This window comes from Eubalaena glacialis, chromosome 12 (assembly GCF_028564815.1).
Source record: "Eubalaena glacialis isolate mEubGla1 chromosome 12, mEubGla1.1.hap2.+ XY, whole genome shotgun sequence".
Classification (NCBI taxonomy): Eukaryota; Metazoa; Chordata; class Mammalia; order Artiodactyla; family Balaenidae; genus Eubalaena; species Eubalaena glacialis.
Window position 1 is genome coordinate 49,444,940 of NC_083727.1, and position 23,480 is coordinate 49,468,419.

General features: G+C 38.3%; 1 protein-coding gene across 1 annotated transcript in view; it reads right to left on the bottom strand.

Annotated features, from left to right (window-relative positions):
* The window catches only part of SLC16A10 (solute carrier family 16 member 10), a 134,632-nt gene that overhangs the window by 42,521 nt on the left and 68,631 nt on the right, over positions 1-23,480 (bottom strand). The window contains exon 2 of the mRNA XM_061207061.1: positions 3,675-3,819. Coding sequence (XP_061063044.1) covers positions 3,675-3,819 — 145 coding nt within the window. The remainder of the gene's footprint in view (positions 1-3,674; positions 3,820-23,480) is intronic.

Below are 23,480 nucleotides of genomic sequence, written 5' to 3' on the forward strand. Positions count from 1 at the left end.
GGAAGTTTATAGCAATACAAGTCTACCTCAAGAAACAAGAAAAATCTCAAATAAACAATCTAACCTTATACGTAAAAGAACTAGAGAAAGAGCAAACAAAACCCAAAGTTAGTAGAAGGAAAGAAATCATAAAGATCAGAGCAGAAATAAATGAAATAGAAACAAAGAAAACAACAGCAAAGATCAATAAAACTAAAAGCTGGTTCTTTGAGAAGATAAAGAAAATTGATAAACCTTTAGCCAGACTCATCAAGAAAAAGAGGGAGAGGACTCAAATCAATAAAATTAGAAATGAAATAGGAGAAGTTAACAACAGACACCGCAGAAATACAAAGCATCCTAAGAGACTGCTACAAGCAACTCTATGCAAATAAAATGGACAACCTGGAAGAAATGGACAAATTCTTAGAAAGGTTAAACCTTCCAAGACTGAACCAAGAAGAAACAGAAGATATGAACAGACCACTCACAAGTAATGAAATTGAAACTGTGATTAAAAATCTTCCAACAAAAAAAAAAAAAAAAAAAAAAAAAAAATCTTCCAACAAACAAAAGTGCAGGACCAGATGGCTTCACCGGTAAATTCTATCAAACATTTAGAGAAGAGCTAACACCTATCCTTCTCAAACTCTTCCAAAATATTGCAGAGGAAGCAACACTCCCAAACTCATTCTATGAGGCCACCATCACCCTGATACCAAAACCAGACAAAGATACTACAAAAAAAGAAAATTACAGACTAATATTACTGATGAATACAGACGCAACAATCCTCAACAAAATAGTAGCAAACAGAATCCAACAACACATTAAAAGGATCATACACCATGATCGAGTGGGATTTATCCCAGGGATGCAAGGATTCTTCAATATACGAAAATCAATCAATGTGATACACCATATTACCAAACTGAAGAATAAAAACCATATGATAATCTCAATAGATGCAGAAAAAGCTTTTTACAAAATTCAACACCCATTTATGATAAAAACTCTCCAGAAAGTGGGTACAGCGGGAAACTACATCAACATAATAAAGGCCATATACGACAAACCCACAGCAAACATCATTCTCAATGGTGAAAAACTGAAAGCATTTTCTCTAAGATCAGGAACAAGACAAGGATGTCCACTCTTGCCACTATTATTCAACATAGTTTTGGAAGTCTTAGCCACGGCTATCAGAGAAGAAAAAGAAATAAAAGGAATACAAACTGGAAAAGAAGAAGTAAAACAGTCACTGTTTACAGATGACATGATACTATACGTAGAGAATCCTAAAGATGACACCAGAAAACGACTAGAGCTAATCAGTGAATTTAGTAGAATAGCAGGATACAAAATTAATGCACAGAAATCTCTTGCATTCCTATACACTAATGATGAAAAATCTGAAAGAGAAATTAAGGAAACACTCCCATTTACCACTGCAACAAAAAGAATAAAATACCTAGGAAAAACCTACCTAAGGTGACAAAAGACCTGTATGCAGAAAACTAGAAGACACTGATGAAAGAAATTAAAGATGATACAAACAGATGGAGAGATATACCATGTTCTTGGGCTGGTAGAATCAACATTGTGAAAATGACTATACTACCCAAAGCAATCTACAGATTCAATGCAATCCTTATCAAACTACCAATGGCGTTTTTCACAGAACTAGAACAAAAAATTTCACAATTTGTATGGAAACACAAAAGACCCCGAATAGCCAAAGCAATCTTGAGAAAGAAAAACGGAGCTGGAGGAATCAGACTCCCTGACTTCAGACTATACTACAAAAGCTACAGTAATCAAGACAGTATGGTACTGGCACAAAAACAGAAATATAGATCAATGGCACAGGATAGAAAGCCCAGAGATAAACCGACGCACCTATGGTCAACTAATCTATGACAAGGGAGGCAAGGATATACAATGGAGAAAAGACAGCTTCTTCAATAAGTGGTGCTGGGAAAACTGGACAGCTATATGTAAAAGAATGAAATTAGAACACTCCCTGACACCATACACAAAAATAAAGTCAAAAGGATTTGACTAAATGTAAGATCAGACACTATAAAACTCTTACAGGAAAACATAGGAAGAACACTCTTTGACATAAATCACAGCAAGATCTTTTTGATCTACCTCCTAGAGTAATGGAAATAAAAACAAAAATAAACAAATGGGACCTAATGAAACTTAAAAGCTTTTGCAAAGCAAAGGAAACTACAAACAAGACGAAAAGACAACCCTCAGAATGCGAGAAAATATTTGCAAACGAATCAACTGACAAAGGATTAATCTCTAAAATATATAAATAGCTCATGCAGCTCAATATTTAAAAAACAAACAACCCAATCCAAAAATGGGCAGAAGACCTAAACAGACATTTCTCCAAAGAAGACATACAGATGGCCAAGAAGCACATGAAAAGCTACTCAACATCACTAATTATTAGAGAAATGCAAATCAAAACTACAATGAGGTATCACCTCACACCAGTTAGAATGGGCATCATCAGAAAATCTACAAACAACAAATGCTGGAGAGGGTGTGGAGAAAAGGGAACCTTCTTGCACTGCCAGTGGGAATGTAAATGATACAGCCACTATGGAGAACAGTATGGAGGTTCCTTAAAAAACTAAAGATAGAATTACCATATGACCCAGCAATCCCACTACTGGGCATATACCCAGAGAAAACCATAATTCAAAAAGACACATGCACCCGAATGTTCATTGCAGCACTATTTACAATAGCCAGGTCATGGAAGCAACCTAAATGCCCATCGACAGACGAATGGATAAAGAAGATGTGGTACATATATACAATGGAATATTACTCAGCCATAAAAAGGAACGAAATTGGGTCATTTGTAGAGACGTGGATGGATCTAGAGACTGTCATACAGAGTGAGGTAAGTGAGAAAGAGAAAAACAAATATCGTATATTAACGCATGTATGTGGAACCTAGAAAAATGGTACAGATGAACCGGTCTGCAGGGCAGAGACGTAGATGTAGAGAACAAACGTATGGACACCAGCAGGGGAGAGTGGCGGGGGGCAGGGTGGTGGTGTGATGAATTGGGAGATTGGGATTGACATGTATACACTAATAAGTATATAATGGATAACTAATAAGAACCTGCTATATAAAAAAATAAATAAAATTCAAAAAAAAATAAAATAAAATAAATAAAATAAAATAAAAAAAGAATGCAGGCAGTTATTCTCTACCTGGGTTGAAATAAAGAGCAAAGCCTGGATTTCATTAATAAAAATATTTCATATCAAGCCTATGAACGAGCACTTCAAAATACCACTTCTTGTACCCTTTGGGGCTCAGACTGAGCTGACCTTAAACTAAGCCCATTGTTTTAGACAACTTACTGTTAGGAGTTAAGATTTTTCTGTGAATGGAAAAAACAAAAGGAGAAACATTTTTTCTTGGCTCCAGAGAACATATGTATCCTGACTGACATCTAACTCTGAGGCACTGCAAGCAAAAGCATTCAAATTCACAAGCTCTGATTTGCTGCTGTAGACAACAATGCGTAAGTGACACTGCTTACAGTTTAAGCACTGAAAAGGAGGATTTTTCCCTGTAAACAGCAAAGTTTCTGAAAGGAAATCTTTAAGGTAGCTAACAGTTTTTGAAAAGCGACATGAAGAAGCCATGTCCTTACCTTACAAAAGAACTTGACACGAGTCCAACAAATCCAACAGCAGCACCCACGACAGCTGTTCTCCGACAACCAAACACGTCTGTGAAGACGCTGACGATTGGGCAGCAGAAGAAAATCATCCCCATGGAGAGAGAACTTACCCATGCTGTAAAAGAGGAAAAAAGGGACGTTATGACATGGTAAATTCTATTCGTCCTTACCTAATAAGATATAATACATATTCAGAAAAGTATTAATGCAGAAAAGATATTACCCAGATTGATGAATGGGGGGAAGTTGGAATAAGTAACAAATTTGAATCACAGATCAAAGGATTAACCAATACTAATTATAATTAGCAAAGCAATTATTTGTGTTTAATGGAACTCTTGGAAAGTTTGTATTCTTAAATAAATCAAACATTCTCCTGTGACCTAAACAATATTAATCTCTATCCTGATATCTATGGTTAATTTTAAGCAACTTCTAATCTATGGAAAGAAATTTATTTCAAAAAATTGAGATACGTTTAGGAACGCATGCCTAGGTGATCAAACTGCAAAGAAATGATGACCACCGAACTCAATACAGTGGTGAAACTCAGGGGAGAAAAAGGAATTATAATCATCTGGACCCAGTAGATAAGAATTGAACATTTGCCTAGAGTCTGGGCTTTGTGCTTTTGTTAAAGGAATCAAGTCGTACACAGGTAGGCTGTTTGTTGACCTGGATAACAGTTACTGTGTATTCACTTTATTTATAAAACCATACATACATTTTATCTTCTTTTCTGAAAGTATGCTATCTTTCACAATAGAAAAGATTTAAGAATCAGGTCATAATTTCCTGTTCTGATCTGTAAAGACCAAAACAAAAGGAAAGCCAAAAAGAGAAACATACTGAGTACAAATGATCATAAATTTGTGCCCAAGAAATGAGTGATCTTATAGGATATCAAGTCTGTAAATTCTTAAAAAGTATATAAACTAGTGGGGCCTAAGTGAACATGAGCTATAAAACAAACAGACCTGGGTCCAAATCCCCCAGCTCTGTAACTACAATATATCCTTCAGCAGGTCACTTCCTCTGAGTCTGTTTTCTCATCTTGAAAGGGAATTGAACACAGAGTTCTCCAGAATTATTAAGGATTAGAGAAAATGTATCTAAACCTCTGCATCTAGCACAGGAACAATTAATAATTCAGAGTTTTAACAACAACAACAAATTGTCTTATAAAATGAAACAGATGATCTCCAGCGCTCCACCCAGCTCTGACAGTCTACTAGTATATTACTCTATTTCCTCAGCAAAGCAATTAAGTCCAGACCCTGTGCTAATGACCATTTCTTAATAATGTGGTCCAAACGGATCTTCACCAGACTAACAATTTCATTTAATTCTTTGCCTTCTTACCTTTTAAACTATTTTTTAAATTATGTATATTTTAATCAGCCATAATTCTCTTTCCTTTCTTCCCTTACCAGAAAGGAGACTATGATCTTAAAACAAAACACAATGGGATGCAAATAGAGATTATCATACTAAGTGAAGTAAGTCAGAAAGACAAATACCATATGATATCACTTATATGTGGAATCTAAAATATGGCACAAATGAACCTATCTACAAAACAGAAACAGACTCATAGACATAGAAAACAAACTTGTGGTTGCCAAGGAGGAGGGAAGAGGGAGAGGGATTGACTGGGAGTTTGGGGTTGGTAGACGCAAACTATTACATTTAGAATGGATAAACAACAAGGTCCTAATGTATAGCACAGGGAACTATATTCAATATCCTGTGATAAACCATAATGGAAAAGAATATATAAAAAAAGAATGTCTATATGTGTATAACTGAGTCACTTTGCTGTACAGCAGAGATTGGTACAACACTGTAAATCAACTACACTTCAATAAAACACACACACACACACAATGAAGAGACTGTACAAACAATGCAGTCTTGGCTTAGGTGTTGGTGGGGGAATTCAGAAGTGGACAGTAGAGAGGCGATTGGCCAGATGAACTAGCAAAACCTCAACCCCAGATGTGCAGAGCTGTTTAGTATGGGCTTGCTCAAGGAGAAGTGCAAATTTTTTAGTCTATGTTATATAAAAATGTCACTGATTTATAATAATTTAATCTTATTCAAAAAAAGTTTAGGGCTTCCCTGGTGGCGCAGTGGTTGAGAATCTGCCTGCCAATGCAGGGGACACGGGTTCGAGCCCTGGTCCGGGAAGATCCCACATGCCGCGGAGCAACTAGACCCGTGAGCCACAACTACTGAGCCTGCGCGACTGGAGCCTGTGCTCCGCAACAAGAGAGGCCGCGATAGTGAGAGGCCCGCGCACCGCGATGAAGAGTGGCCCCTGCTTGCCACAACTAGAGAAAGCCCTCGCACAGAAAGGAAGACCCAACACAGCCAAAAATAAATAAATAAAGTTTAGTCATCTATCCTGTTTATGAAACAATCTAGACAACCTAGGCAGACTAGAAGAATAGCATCCTAACCTTTATTTTTGGATAAAGGTGCTTTTAAAATTAAGTGAAACACCAACACTAAATAGGAGCCCACATTAAGAAATCCAAGAGCGGAATTCCCTGGAGGTCCAGTGGTTAGGACTCCGCATTTCCACTGCAGGGGGCACGGGTTCGATCCCAGGTCAGGAAACTAGGATCCCGCATTCCGTGTGGTCCGGCCAAAAAAAAAAAAAATCTAAGAACATATACTTACATTGCATGTAATGCTCACATAAGTCAAGGCACTTTTCAAGAATAAAAACAAGGCTTAATGCATTACCATAGACGTCGGACTACTGCAATGCCAAACGTGAAAATTTTTACAGAATTTTTATGTCCACTGAACATGCACTAACTGCAGGATATAATCAAATATAACTTTATTTTTGTCTCGGCTATCCTCTTAAAATGTATGCAGGGAGAACATGTTCCCCTGGCACTGGATGACCACTCAGCAGGCCCACACGATTCTTCTAGTCAGTGCTAAGTAACAAAGTCCTACAGTCACTTTAGGTTACAAACCAATCTTCACTAGGTAATCAAATCTCTTTTCCCACCCCCAGCTGGGAAAAGAGTAAGCTCAGCTATGTCTCTTTTCCATGACCCTTCTCCCCTTCCCTAGCTGCTGTTGTCTCCAAAGTGGGCATGAGAGAGAGGAGTGCTGGGAGACGGAAGGCAACGAGATTCCAACTTAAGAGGTCCTGCCAAAAGGCCTGTCTGGTGATGTCTGAAGTGGACTCTTTTCCTCAGATGCACTTCTGTGGGTTCTTCAGAGTCTCACCTCAGAGTTTCTTCTGGCTATAGCTCCACCGACGTGGATAGTTCAGTGGATAGTTCATTCTCCTCCTGGCTTTTTGGCTGTCACTTAAAAGACTCACTGTTGGAGCCTCATTGCCCTTCTAGGCGGTTTATTTGGGCAGGAATTAAAACAGCTCCAGGCTGCCTCTCTCCTCCACTAGGCCTGCCTCTGCTCTGCAGGAAGTATTCATATTTCCTTTGCCCTGACAAACACTGGAGTGTAGGCAAATTCCAACACAGCCTACCTCTTGCTGTGGGAGCAGTCAGCCAGCTACAGTTCTCTCCTTGATGGATTTCTCAGGGGATCCAGACCTCAGTCCTCTGTACCCCCTAACTGAAGAGAATTCTTTAAATCTCTAAGTGGTCCCTCTACAGCTCCTCTCACTAGATATCAAGTGAAAGAGTTTGTACCCCCAGTTCTCCCATGGTGTGTGTGTGTGGGGGGGAAACAACAGCATAATTTTTAAAAGAATCCTCACAAAATGTTCTTCCATGACCCGTAAGTATCCTTCTTATGTGTTTCAGAGCCTCTAACTGGTTCTTGAACATGAAATACCCCACTTCCAAATTTCACACTCTTGTACCTTAATGCCTCTGCTAAAGTTCCAACATCTTTTTTTTTTTTTTAATTTTTGGCCGCACCACGCAGCATGCAGGGTCTTAGTTCCCCGACCAGTGACGGAACCCGTGCCCTCTGCAGTGGAAGTGGGGAGTCTTAACCACTGGACCGCCAGGGAAGTCCCCCAACATCTTATGTTACAATAAAAATTAGGAACAGATGAGGTTAGGTCTATCTTCTGATCAAATTCAAGAAGAAATTAATTCTTGTGAAGATTAAGCGAGACTTTTTTTTTTTTTTTTTTTTTTTAGTTTTTGGCCGCACTGCACTGCATGCGGGATCTTAACTTCCCGAACCAGGGATTGAACCCATGCCCCCTGCAGTGGAAGCAGGTAGTCCTAACCACTGGACCACCAGGAAATTCAAGAAATTCATTTTTTAAAAAATTTTTATTGGAGTATAGTTGATTTACAACGTTGTGTTAGTTTCAGGTGTACTGAAAAATGAATCAGTTATACATATACATATATCCACTCTTTTTTTCTAATATTCTTTTCCCATATAGGACATTACAGAGAATACTGAGTACAGTTCTCTGTGCTATACAGCAGGTTCTTATTAGTTATCTATTTTATATATAGTAGTGTGTATATGTCAATCTCAATCTTCCAATTTATCCCTTCCCCTCTTATCCCCTGGTAACCATAAGTTTGTTTTCCACACCTGTGACTCTACTTTTGCTTTGTAAATAAGTTCATTTGTACCCTTTTTTTTTTAAGATTCCACATATGAGCAATATCATATATTTGTCTTTCTGTGTCTGACTTACTTCACTCAGTATGACAATCTCTAGGTCCATCCATGTTGCTGCAAATGGCATTATGTTGTTCTTTTTTATGACTAATATTCCACTGTATACATGTACCACATCTTCCTTATCCATTCCTCTGTTGACGGACATTTAGGTTGTTTCCATGTTCTGGCTATGGTAAATAGTGCTGCAGCGAACATTGGGGGTACATGTATCTTTTCAAATTATGATTTTCTCCGAATATATGCCCAGGAGTGAAACTGCTGGGTCATATGGTAGCTCTATTTTTAGCTTTTTAAGGAACCTCCATACTGTTCTCCATAGTGGCTACCGATTTATATCCCCACCAACAGTGTAGGAGGGTTCCCTTTTCTCCACACCCTCTCCAGCATTTATTGTTTGTAGGGTTTTTAAAAAATATTTATTTATTTATTTGGTTGTGCTGGGTCTTAGTTGCGGCAGGCGGGCTCCTTAGCTGTAGCATGTGTGGGATCTAGCTCCCTGACCAGCAATCGAACGAGGGCCCCCTGCATTGGGAGTGCGGAGTCTTATCCACTGCGCCACCAGGGAAGTCCCCATTTGTAGATTTTTTGATGATGCCCATTCTGACCAGTGTGAGGTGATACCTCATTGTAAGTTTTGATTTGCATTTCTCTAATAATCAGTGATGCTGAGCATCTTTTCATGTGCTTTTGGCCATCTATATGTCTTCTTTGGAGAAATGTCTATTTAGATCTTCCACCCATTTTTTGATTGGGTTGTTTTCTTGATATTGAGCTGCATGAGCTGTTTGTATATTTTGGAGATTAATCCCTTGTTGGTTGCTTCATTTGCAAATATTTTCTCCCATTCTGAGGGTTGTCTTTTTCTTTTGTTTATGGTTTCCTTTGCTATGCAAACACTTTTAAGTTTAATTAGATCCCATTTGTTTATTTTTGTTTTTATTTTCATTACTCTAGGAGGTGGGTCAAAAAAGATCTTGCTGCGATTTATGTCAAAGAGTGTTCTGCCTATGTTTTCACCTAAGAGTTTTATAGTGTCCGGCCTTACATTTAGGTTTTTAATCCATTTTGAACTTATTTTTGTGTATGGTGTTACGGAGTGTTCTAATTTCATTCTTTTACATGTAGCTGTCCAGTTTCCCCAGCACCACTTATTGAAGAGGCTGTCTTTTCTCCACTGTATATTCTTGACTCCTTCATCATAGATTAGGTGACCAAGAAATTAATTCTTGAATGAATATATTACTCGGCACTGTAAACTCATAAAATTACTCGTTTTTGTAAAATTTTAACATGGCATGACAAAGAATCCAAGGTCTTACGGGTTTTATGCTATACACCATAAAAATAAAAGAGACTGTTGTTCTTTTTTACCCCTTCCAAGTCTGACTATGATTATTAGTAACAAAAAAACAGAGAAACTGAAAGACATAGTCACTATACCCACCATGGTAAAATTCTTGTTTAAAAAAATGCAAACTAGCCCTAATCCCTCTATGTAATTCAACCAAACACCCACACAGGGTTTCCTAATGTTGTTGAAGAGCAAATATTTTTCAATGGAAGAGGTACTATTTAAAATATGGAATAACAACTTTTCCGAGTAAAAGTGCCTATTATGTTCTAGGCACTATCCTAGGCTGCTGAGAATATAAAAACAACTAAAAGATTTCTCTACCTTCCAATAATTTCCATCTAGTAACATATATGCAAATAGAGGTCCAACCAGAACACCATATAGAATGTGCTAATCACCTTAAAAAACACAGATGTCAAAAAATATGTAATGAAGAAGGGCTTAAAGATCTCCTGAAATTTTACCAGCTTGGAATTCCTAATCAGCAAACATTGTTACAGACTGTTGTACCTTCTTCACATATGCAATACTGTTTTTCAAATGTATGTTAGTGATAAAATATGGATACATTTTAAAATGCTAATGACTTCATAGTAGACCTCTTTCTCATTAGGTATTTCTCAATGAATTGTACTTTATATATTTACTGCTGTTGGAGGAGTGGCGTACACATGTATCTAATGAATTGATTTTGAGGTTGTTGGCACTCCTCTATGATTCAAGTTAGCTATAATCCAAAACCCCATTTCCCTTTAAAGAAGAAAGAAAGGCTTTAGAATGTGCTTGTATACTCTTATTTGAATGTGTGCGTGTTTGATGTTACAGAGAGAAACATCCAAAAAATAGCCAGGTTGGGAAATCTTTTTTAAAAAATAACAATCAGCTTTCCAATTTCCCTAGCCAGACCCTCTTTGTTTCCAACTCCATACTGAGAACAAATCCTCAGCTCTCAGTGCATGGCCAAAGGAGAATGCAAATCACTCGGAGAAAGTGGTTAGGTTTAATATTTTAAAAGATTTTTACTTCCATATTAGGTAAAACAAAGGTGTTATAATTATGCAGATGTAAATGATTGCAAGGACAAAGTGTTTACAATTGAAAACACCCACAGGGAAGATTGACTATAGTTAGTTTAAGGTTGATAAATATTCTTTTGCCCTGTTTTGAGAGCTCCAACCCCCATTTCCACTTGATCTTGGCCTCTTTCAAGACAGCTTTGCTCTATAATATCTGAACCTTGGTCTAATAGCCTCAAATAAAATGAAACAATATATCAAAACTGAGATTAAAATGCAAAATAGTATTTAACAAAGTTCCAATGACTTTTGGAGCATGGTGTTGTCTGGCAACTACACAATTTAGGAATGAGTAAATTGTACTTGATTTGACCATTTTATTGCCACCCTAAAGGTTATTTGGTAGTTAAATGTCACTTAGGAGTGGTTTTTAAATTATTTGCTATCAACTTCTGTTAATGGCATCGGAGTGAAGTGGTCAAGTAAATCCTCCTGCAGATAATAACTGTGTGTAGGAGGGGACTTATTTAAACACACTGGAAAATGTCTAAAAACAGAAGTTAGAGGAGAGTTTACACTTGAGAAGCTGAAACTGGAAGAAATAAGAATTACAAGTTTGTGGGCTTTCTTGAGGATCAACAAACTATGCAGGTGCTGGGTAGACTAGTAAGGGGTCAAACTAAAGAAAAGCAAGAGATGGAGAAAAAGAAGAAAAGCAACAGGTGGAAACTGTATGAAGTGAACAGAGATAGCAGCTGCTACCTAGCACAGAGAGACAGACTTTGCAGTCTGAGTCCAGGCAAACTAATTGCCTCCTAAGAACAAAAACTCAATAACCCTTGGAAGAACACAATGGAATAAGAGTTGCTTCAAATATTATCTACAATGTCCAAGTATTGAACCTAAAATTACTAGACATGCAAAGAAACAGGTAATCAGTATTAATTGACTCTGAATGGACTAAGATGTTGAATTCAGAAAACAAAGACTACAAAACGTCTATTACAATTATGTTAGAAGTATTAAAGGATAATATTTTCAAAGTAAGTTAAAATATGGTCTTATTGAGTGAACAGATAGTGAATCTCAACAGTGAAATGTAAACTAGAAAAAAATGGAAATTCTAGGGGTGAAAAGTACAACAGCTGAAAAAAATGCATTTCAATAGGATCACTAGCAACTTGGAGATAAAACTTAAGAATGAATCTGGGAATTTGAAGACAAAAATTACCCAATCCAAGAAAAGAGAGAAAAATAATATTGAAAAAGAATGAACAAAGTCTTAGAGATCTGTAGGACAAAAATCAAGAGGCCCGGGGACTTCCCTGGTGGTCCAGTGGTAAAGAATCCACATTACAATGCAGGGGACGCAGGTTTGATCCCTGGTCAGGGAACTAAGATCTCACATGCTGCGGGGCAGCTCCGCACGCCACAACTACTGAGCTCATGCACCTCAACTAGAGCCCGTGTGCCACACACTACAGAGCCCATGCACCCTGGAGCCTGCACGCCACAACTAGAGAAGAGAAAACCCACATGCCACAACTAGAGAGAAGCCCGCGCACCACAAGGAAGAGCCCATGTGCCACAACGACAGATCCTGCATGCCTCAACGAAGATCCCACGTGCCAAAACTAAGACCTGACGCAGCCAAAACTAAATAAAACAAATAAATAAATCATAAAAAAAAAAAATCAAGAGGCCCAACATAAATATAACTGAAGTCTTAGAAAAGAGAGAAAGAGAAAAGAGCAGAAGGTCTTCCCTGGTAGCGCAGTGGTTAAGAATCAGCCTGCCAATGCAGGGGTCACGGGTTCGAGCCTTGGTCCGGGAATATCCCACATGTCACAGAGCAACTAAGCCCGTGTGCCACAACTACTGAGCCTGTGCTCTAGAGCCCACGAGCCACAACTACTGAAGCCCACGCGTCTAGAGCCCGTGCTCTGCAACAAGAGAAGCCACCGCAATGAGAAGCCCATGCACCACAACGAAGAGTAGCCCCCGCTCACTGCAACTAGAGAAAGCCGCATGCAGCAACAAAGACAAGGAAGGGAGGGAGGGAGGGAGGGAGGAAGGAAGGAAGGAAGAAAAGAAAAAAGAGCAGAAAAAGATATATGAAGAAATAATGCCCCCCACCCCAAAATCACAAATTTTGTGAAAAACATTAATTTACAAAAACAAAACAAAAAAAAACATTAACTTACAAATCTAAGAAGCTCAGAGAAATGCCAGCAGTATAAACTCTAAGCAAACATTCCTAAGCACATCATGGTTAATCTTCTGAATGCCAAAGATAAAGAGACAATTCTGAAAGCATCCAGAGAAAAACGACATACCGAGGGAGAACAATGATACCATTATCAGTTGGCTTCTCATAAGAACTAATGGAGGACAGAAGACACTGGAACTGTCATATTAAAAGTGCTGAAAGAGAATAAACTGTCAATCATGAAGTCTACAACCAGCTACTAGCTTTCAAAAAGTGAAGGCAAAATAAACATATTTTCAGATAATAAAAACTGAGAGACTGTGTCACCAGATTTCCACTGCAAGAAATCGTAAAGAAAGTTCTATAGACTTAAGGGAAATGATACCAGCTAGCAATTTGGGTCCAAAGGAAGGACTGAAACATACAAACACATACAACACACTGTTTTCTCATAATTTCTTTATAAGATATATGACTATTTAAAGCAAAAATTATAACACCGTATAAAGATGTATTATATACATGACGACAACAGCGCTAAAGATGAAGGTAAACAAAAATATACTGCCGCAAGATTCCTATATTTCATCTGAAGCAATTTCATATCAAATTAAAATACATTGAGATGTATGTTGTAATCCCTAGAGAAAGCACTTTAAAAAATGCAAAGAGATACAGCTCGAAAGCCAATAGAGAAATTAAAATTGATTACTAAAAATTAGTTGATTAATGAAAGGAAGGAAGAAGAGAAAGAACAGAAGAAAAAGAGGCAGATGAGACACATAAAAAACAAATAGCAAAATGTCAGACCTAAATATGCCCGTATCAGTAATGACATTAAATAAAGACTCCAATCAAATGACAAGATTGTCTAACTGGATAAAAAAAAATCAAGAATCAATTATATTCTGTTTAAAGAGATGCACTTTAAATATAAATACACAAATAACTTGGAAATAAAAAAGATATGTCATGTAAATAATAACCCCAAGAAGGCTGGAGTGACTGTACTAATATTAGACAAAATAGACTTCAAGACAAGTAGTATTACAAGAAACAAAGAGGGCTACTTCGTAATGATAAAAGTCTCAACACATCAGGAAGATATAACAATGACAAGCTTATGTACACCTAATATAACAGAGCTTCAGAAATACAGGAAGGAAATGGGATCCCTACCTTATACCATATTTTAAAATTACCTCAAAATGGATCACAAAACTGAAATGTGAAACTGAAAAGTATAAAACGTCTAGAAGAAAACATTGGAGAAAATCTTTTGTGACCTTGGGTTAGGCAAAGATTTCTTAGATACAACAGCAAAAACATAATCCAGGGACTTCCCTGGTGGCACAGTGGTTAAGAATCCGCCTGCCAATGCAGGGGACACAGTTTGATCCCTGGTCCGCCAAGATCCCACATGCCGCGGAGCAACTAAGCCCATGCGCCTAAACTACTGAGCCTGCGCTCTAGAGCCCGTGAGCCACAACTACTGAGCCCGCATGCCACAATTACTGAGGCCCACGCGCCTAGAGTCCATGCTCCGCAACAAGAGAAGCCACCACAATGAGAAGCCCGCACACCACAAGGAAGAGTAGCCCCCGCTTGCCACAACTAGAGAAAGCCCGGGTGCAGCAATGAAGACCCAATGAAAAAAGAAAGGAAGGGACGGAGGGAGGGAGGAAGGGAGTGAGGGAGGGAGGGAAGAATGAATATTAAAAAAAAAAAAACATAGTCCATAAGAAAAAACTGATAAACTTCACTTCAGCCAAACTAAGAACTTCTATTTGAAAGACACTGTTAAAAGAATGAAAATACAAGCCACAACTGGGAGGAAAGATTGGCAAATTTATATATCTTACCAAAAAACCTGTATCCAGATTATATAAAGAATTCTCAAAACTCAGTAACCAAGCAACCCAATTTAAAAAAATAGGTAAAAGATTTGAATACTCACTTCACAAAAGATTATACAAATGGAAAATATGCATTTTTGAAAAGATGCTCAACATCATTAGTCATGAGGGAAATAGAAATTAAAATGACAACGAAAAAACACACACACCTATTAGAATGGCTAAAATGTCTAATCATACCAACTGTTGGTAAGGATGTTTAGCAACTGGACTGTCATACACTGCTACTGGGAATATAAAATTGCACAACCACTTAGGAGAACTGTTTAGGAATTTTTTTTAAGTTAAATATACCCCTATCATATGACCCAGCCATTCCACTCCTACGTATTTACCTAAGAGAAACAAGAGCATATGTCCATACAAAACTTGTGTATAGATGTTTATAGCTGCTTTATTTCTAATAGTCAAAAACTGCAAAGAATCCAAACATCCAGAAATAAGTGACTGGATAAACAAATTATGGTATATTCATATAATGGAATACTACTCACCAAAAAACCAGGAGTGAACTATTAATAAGTACAACAACATGGATGAATACCAAAATAATCACGCTCAGTGAAAAAAGTCAGATCAAAAAGGAGTACATAAAGCATGATTCCATTTATAAAAAATTCTAAAAAATACAAATTAATATACAGGACAGGAAGCATATCAGTGTTCACCTGGTTGTGGGGAGGCATCTGGAGGGAGGGATTGCCAAAGACACAAAGAAACCTGAGTGTGATGGATATGTTCCCTATCTTGACTGTGGTGGTGGTGTTTCACTGGTGTATACATGTGACAAACTCATCAAATTATATACTTTAAACACGTAGCTTATTTCATGTCAATTATACAATAATGCCGCTCTTCAAAAAAAAATAAGAGAAACCTTGTATTTATATGAGATGGTGGATGTTCATTGAACTTAATTGTGATAATCATTTCATGATGTATGTAAGTCAAATCATTATGCTGTATACCTTATACTTGTAACTGACATACAGCACTGCGCATCTCAATAAAAGTGGAAGGAAAAAATACAAACCTATATGGAAGATTTCAACAACAACAACAACAAAAACCAGATATCATAAAAAGACAAACACACAAAACTGACAGAACTAAAGGGAGAACTAGACAAATCCACAATCACAGTTGTATATTTTAGCACAGAACTCTCAATAATTAATAGAACAGGAAGACCAAAATTTTGAGTTAAATATAAAAATCTGGATGACACTATCAAGCATCTTAACCTAACTGACATTTATAGAACACATCCAACACCAATTGCAGGTAACTGTTTGCTCTGCCAAGGAAACCGTTAATCACTGATGAGGGTGGGATGGGGAAAGGTGGAAGGAGAACTAACACACATAAAATGCCTCCTAATCCATGGGTAGCGCCTGCATAAAACTGTCATCAGATTCTCAGGCAACGCTGTGAGGTATTAGGTTCATTTTAAAGATGGGGGAAAAAGAGATAAGAGGTATTGATATCTAGCAACTTGCCAAGGTTATGCAACTTTGGTGAGATTCCAGGTGGAAAAAGGAATAAGAAGACATGCCCAAGAGTCCTTCATTAAAAAACATCTACCAGGGCTTCCCTGGTGGAGCAGTGGTTAAGAATCTACCTGCCAGTGCAGGGGACACGGGTTTGAGCCCTGGTCCGGGAAGATCCCACATGCCACAGAGCAACTAAGCCCATGCACCAAACCTACTGAGCCTGCACTCTAGAGCCCGCAAGCTACAACTACTGAGCCCATGTGCCACAACTACTGAAGCCCGCACACCTAGAGCCCACGCTCCACAACAAGAGAAGCCACCACAATGAGAGGCCTGCGCACCGCAATGAAGAGCAGCCCACACTCGCTGCAACTAGAGAAAGCCCTCGTGCAGCAACAAAGACCCAACACAGCCAAAAATAAAATTAATTAATTATTTAATTTTTTAAAAAAATCCACCAAAGAAAAGGGAACCCTCCTACACAGCTGGTGGGAATGTAAATTGGTGCAGCCACTATGGAGAACAGTATGGAGGTTCCTTAAAAAACAAAAAATAGAGTTACCATATGATCCAGCAATCCCACTCCTGGGCATATATCTGGAAAAACAAAAACTTTAATTCAAAAAGATACATGCACCCCAATGTTCATAGTACTATTTTCAATAGCCAAGACATGGAAGCAACCTAACTGTCCATCGACAGATGAATGTTTAAGAAGATGTGGTATGTATATATATATATACACAATGGAATACTACTCAGCCATAAAAAATAATGAAATAATGCCATTTGCAGCAACATGGATGGACCTAGAGATTATCATACTAAGTGAAGTAAACGGGAAAGAGAAAGACAAATATCATATTATATCACTGATATGTGGAAACTAAAATATGATACAAATGAACTTATTTACAAAACAGAAACACGCACAGACATAGAAAACAAACTTGTTACCAAAGGGGAAAGGGGGTGGGGGAGGGATAAATTAGAAGTTTGGGATTAGCAGATAAAAACTACTATATATAAAATAGATAAACAACAAGGTCCTACTACATAGCACAGGGAACTTTATTCAATATCCTGTAATAAATCATAATGGAAAATAATATGAAATATATATTTATATGTATATATCTGAATCACTCTGCTGTACACTAGAAACTATATATATATACACATGTATATATATCTGAATCACTGTGCTGTACACCAGAAACTAACACCCTGTAAATTGACTATACTTCAATTTTAAAAATAATAATTTCATTAAATAGCAAAGAAATAAAAGAGAGCATAGGAAAACAATATAAAAGATTAACAAAACTAAGAGTTGGTTCTTTGGAAAGATAAACAAAACTGAGAAGCCTTTAGACTAACCAAAAAAAAAAAAAAAATGACAGGACTCAAATAATATTGTAAATGTACATGTACAGCATGGTGACTATAGGTTAACAGTACTCTGTTGTACACTTGGAAGTTGCTAAGAGCATAAATCCTAAAATGCTCACCACAAAAATAAAATTGTAACTATGTGAGATGATAGATGTGTTAACTAACCTATTTGTGGTAATCATGTCACACTATGTATGTATATAAAAGAAACACATTGTACACCTCAAAAAAATAGAAAAATCCCACCAGGCGCTCAGAGCCAGGCACCATGCTTGATGCTGATGAAAAGCTATCCCTCCCCGGAGAAGCTCACAATCTAACTTAATTACAAAATCTAGACCTCAGTCAAGATGACACAGTGAATTCATCCTCTGTTCCAAACACAAATTAACAATACAGTCAAAATATTTTTTTAAAAAAGAAAAGGATACTGACAAAAAACAAACAAACAAACACCTAGCCATGAGCTACAGACTAGCTGCAAAAAGGGATGGGGCAGTAAGTTGAGCCTGCCTGCTGGGGCCCAGGTCAGGAAGCAGGCATTGGCAATTGTAAAGAGGACAAAAAGTGCTCCCTGTGAGATAGAAAAGGAGAGCCAAGCTCACCGGCTGAGGTGAGAGCCAGAACTCCCCCCACACCTTGTGACAGGAGGCTAAAGGTGAGACGTTAGTGATTCCTATATACATTAAAGATTTGAAACCCTACAAGCCTCTAGGGGAGGAGGAGGATACAGACTCAGCCTCATGACCAGGCCCTGAAACAAGGTACCCACTGGCTCTCTGGCTGGGTCTGTAAGATTTTCAGTGTTACTGTGGAACAAGAAACTTAAAAGGCCTAATTCTAAACTGAGAATTCAGGGAGCCAGGTGGAAGAAAGTATAAACCGATAGGTAGGGAGGGTAAAAAAAGGAGAGAATCAAACAAAACAATATACCTCCCACTCAGAATGATTCTGTAAACTCAAATTCCAAAAAACTGAAGCCAATCCAATGCTAAGACAGCCAACAAAATCACCAATTAGCAAATACAGTCACTCCAGATGAAATTAATTCTATAGACCAATCTGACCACTCCAAAATAACTATGTTTAGAACTTTCGAAGAAATAAAAGAATAATTTTCATTTTAGAAAATAAGAAATTATGAAACAAATAAGCAAAAATAAAACAAGTACATTAAAAAATGAAACAAGCAAAACTAAAACAAGTGCATAAAAATGTATTCATTAGAAATCCTGGATATGAAAAAAATAGTCACTGAAATTAAAAAATTCAATAATGGAAAAAACTTTTTATTCCAGATTACAAAGCTAAAAAAAAAAAAAAAAAAAACTTAAGGATCTTAAAATAAAGGAGAAAATCTTGACCTCATGATAGAAAAGGACTTCTAGACATAAGCATAAATCATAAAGGAAAATATGGATAAAATCTGACCTCACTAAAATACAAATTCTGTGCAACAAAAGACACTAGAACCAAAGGAAGAAGAGATGAGCCACAGAATGGGAGATCACTGCAGTACATATCACTAGTAAATTATCATCTTGCATTTATAAAAATAGCCTATGAGTCATTAAGAAAAAGACAGCACAGCAGAAAAACAGGCAAAAGAGTTGAGAGGAAATATACAAAAGAGAAAACACAATGGCCAACTAACATTTACAAAGATGCTCATTAGCAATCAGAAAAATGCAAATTAAAAGAATAATAAATCACCATAATTTGGCAAAAATTAAGAAGTCTGACCACACCACGTTTTAGTGAGACTATGGGAAAATAAGAACTCTTATGCAAACCAACATAAATTGAAACAACCATTGTGAACAGTAATTTGGCAACATCTAGAAAAGCCAAAGATGTGCATACCCAAATTCTAGCAATTCCACTCCCAGGTGTGTACACCAGAGAAACCTAACACATGTGCACAAGGAGACATGATTAAGAATGTTCACCAAGGCACTGTCTGTAATAGTAAAAGAACTGGAAACAACCTAAATGCCCATCAGCATTAGAACAAATAAATAAATGTGGGTATTGACATATACAATGGAATATGGACTCACACATATGAAGTAACAGTATAAAACATGATGGAAATAATAAAAGCAAATTCAGGATAGTGACTACCTCTGGGAAGGCATGGATAAAGATTAGGAATGGAGAAGGGTACAAAGGGGACTACAATTGATTCTGTAATGTTTTACATCTTTTTAAAAGGAGAAAACACTAGAATCTGACTACTAAGTAGTTATATAGAACAGGCATTTGTTATATTATTCTCTACATTCCTCTGTTTGAAATACTAAATAAAAAAGATACATAAAGTTAGTTTTCAGATCCTCAAAAGGTTATTCTAGCAGAGGCAAAATAGCTTTACAGGAAAGGGCTAAAAACAGAGACAACAATTTCAAACTCCCTCCATTTTAAAGCTTGCTTTAAAAATGAGAGACGTTATTTTGGCAAAACGGAAACCTTCAAATCTCACTTACTAGTTCTTTTAAAACATGAATACAACAGAAGGAGTGGAGTCAAGAGGGCGAACTAGGAGGATGCGGAATTCGCGTCTCCTCACAACTAGAGCACCTACCAGACACCAGTGGGGGACCATAGACACCTAAGGGGACGGGAGGAACCCCCAGCGACCGGGTAGGACGTGGGGCGTGGGGGGAGTGAGGGGGGAAGAGAAGTGGAGGCGGGATGGGACTGGTGCCCCTGAGGGGCGGCTGGGGGAGGGGAAGGGATCCCATGCCCAAAGGGGGAAATTGAGGGGCCACTGGGAGGGCAGAGGATCAAAAGGGAGCTTGGCCAGGCTTCCCCTGCCCACTTGGGCCCCCAGGAGCCTGCTGAGATCCCAGGCCTGACCCTCTGCCCACCAAGGTCCCCTCCAGCCGTGCGGGTCCTGAGGGAATTGGAGGAAGGGAAGGGGGAGCAAAAGTAAAGGCCAGACCTCCGGGACCAGCACCCCTGAGGGGTGGCCAGGGGAGGGGAGGAGTTCCTACACCCAGCGGGACCACCCACGGTTAGGGGTCCAGTGGTGACGGGGGAAACCCTGGGGGAGATGGTGGGGGAGGGGCGCCAAGGAACGGAAGGGAACAGGGCCAGTGCTTTCCCTGTCCGCTTAGGCACCAGGAAGGCTGTTGGGCTCCCGGGCCTAATCCTGTGCCCTCAGAGCCTCCCTCCTGCCCCACAGAACCCAAGCCCCGCCCCTGCACCCCCACCAGGGCCCTACCTCTACACTCCGAGACCCCTTCCACTGCGCTGGGCCTAAACCCCACCCACACAGCCTCACTCAGGGCCCTACCTCCAAACTCTGGAACTCCACACTCCAGAGGCCCTCCTTTCCCTGTGCTGTCTCTCCTCTTCCACGCACGTCCTAAGGAGAGGCCCCGTCCCACGCTTCAACATCATCCGGCCTAGGCCCCGCCCCATACTCAAACGTCACCCCCCCACACCCGCCTAGGTCCCGCCCCACCCAAAACCGGACCCTGCCTAAATCCCACCCCCGCCTAAACTCCACCCCCATAGACAAGGCTTTTTTTTTTCTTTTTTCCTCTTTTAGATTGGGGTTCTGTTTTACCTTGTTGATTCATTGTTGTTGATTCTTTTATATTTTTATTTTTCCTAATAAATCTTTTATTTTTCTAATTTTATTTTATTCTTTATACTTTGTTAGTGATCTCTCCTTTTGGCTTGTTCTCCCCACCTTTTCTATTTTTTTTTCTTTTTTCTGTTGTGGTTTTATTTTACCTTGCTGCAGTTGTTTCAATTATAGTTTTATTTTTCATAATGTATTTTTTATCTTTCTAATTTTGTTTTTCATTCTTTAATATTGTACTGCTCCTTTTTTTCTTTCTTCTTCTTTTTTTTTTTTTTTTTTACCACACCACGAAGCTTGCAGGATCTTGGTTCCCAGGCCGGAGGTGAGGCCTGAGCTCCTGTGGTGGGAGCTCCAAGTCCAAACAGCTGGACTAACAGAGAACCTCAGACCCCAGGGAATATCAATCAGAGTGAGGCCTTCCAGAGGTCCTCATCTCAGCACCAAGACCCAGCTCTATCCAACTGCCTGCAAACTCCAGTGCTGGACGTCTCAGGCCAAACAACCAGTAAGACAGGAATATAGCATCACCCAAAAAAAAAAAAAAAATGAAATGACAAAAAAATTTGTTACAGACGAAGGAGCAAGGTGAAAACCTACAAGACCAAGTAAATGAAGACGAAATAGGCAACCTACCTGAAAAAGAATTCAGAGTAATGATAGTAAAGATGATCCAAAATCGTGGAAACAGAATGGAGAAAATACAAGAAACATTTAATGAGGATCTAGAAGAACTAAAGAGCAAACAAACAGTGATGAACAACACAATTACTGAAATTAAAAATACTCTAGAAAGAATCAATAACAGAATAACTAAGGCAGAAGAATGGATAAGTGAGCTGGAAGATAAAATGGTGGAAAACTGCCAGGGAGCAGAATAAAGAAAAAAGAATGAAACAAATTGAGGACAGTCTCAGAGACCTCTGGGACAACATTAAACGCACCAACATTCGAATTATAGGGGTCCCAGAAGAAGAGAAAAAGAAAGGGTCTGAGAAGATATTTGAAGAGATTATAGCCGAAAACTTCCCTAACATGGGAAAGGAAATAATCAAGTCCAGGAAGCACAGAGAGTACCATACAGGATAAACCCAAAGAGAAACATGCCGAGCAACATATTAATCAAACTATCAAAAATTAAATGCAAAGGAAAAATACTGAAAGCAGCAAGCGAAAAGCAACAAATAACATACAACAGAATCCCCATAAGGTTAACAGCTGATTTTTCAGCAGAAACTCTGCAAGCCAGAAGGGAGTGGCAGGACATATTTAAAGTGATGAAAGGGGAAAACCTACAACCAAGATTACTCTACCCAGCAAGGATCTCATTCAGATTCGACAGAGAAATGAAAACCTTTACAAATAAGCAAAAGTTAAGAGAATTCAGCACCACCAAACCAGCTTTACAACAAATGCTAAAGAAACTTCTCTAGGCAGGAAACACAAGAGAAGGAAAAGACCTACAATAACAAACCCAAAACAATTAAGAAAATGGTCATAGGAACACACATATTGATAATTACCTTAAATGTAAATGGATTAAATGCTCCAACCAAAAGACATAGACTGGCTGAATGGATACACAAACAAGACCCGTACATATGCTGTCTACAAGAGACCCACTCAGACCTAGGGACACATACAGACCAAAAGTGAAGGGATGGAAAAAGATATTCCATGCAAGTGGAAATCAAAAGAAAGCTGGGGTAGCAATTCTCATATCAGACAAAACAGACGTTAAAATAAGGACTATTACAAGAGAAAAAGAAGGATACTACATAATGATCAAGGGATCAATCCAAGAAGAAGATATAACAACTGTAAATATTTATGCACCCAACACAGGAGCACCTCAATACATAAGGCAAATGCTAACAGCCATAAAAGGGGAAATCGACAGTAACACAATCATAGTAGGGGACTTTAACACCCCACTTTCACCAATGGACAGATCATCCAAAATGAAAATAAATAAGGAAACACAAGCTTTAAATGATATATTAAACAAGATGGACTTAATTGATATTTATAGGACATTCCATCCAAAAACAACAGAATACACTTTCTTCTCAAGGGCTCATGAAACATTCTCCAGGATAGACCATATCTTGGGTCCCAAATCAAGCCTTGGTAAATTTAAGAAAATTGAAATTGTAT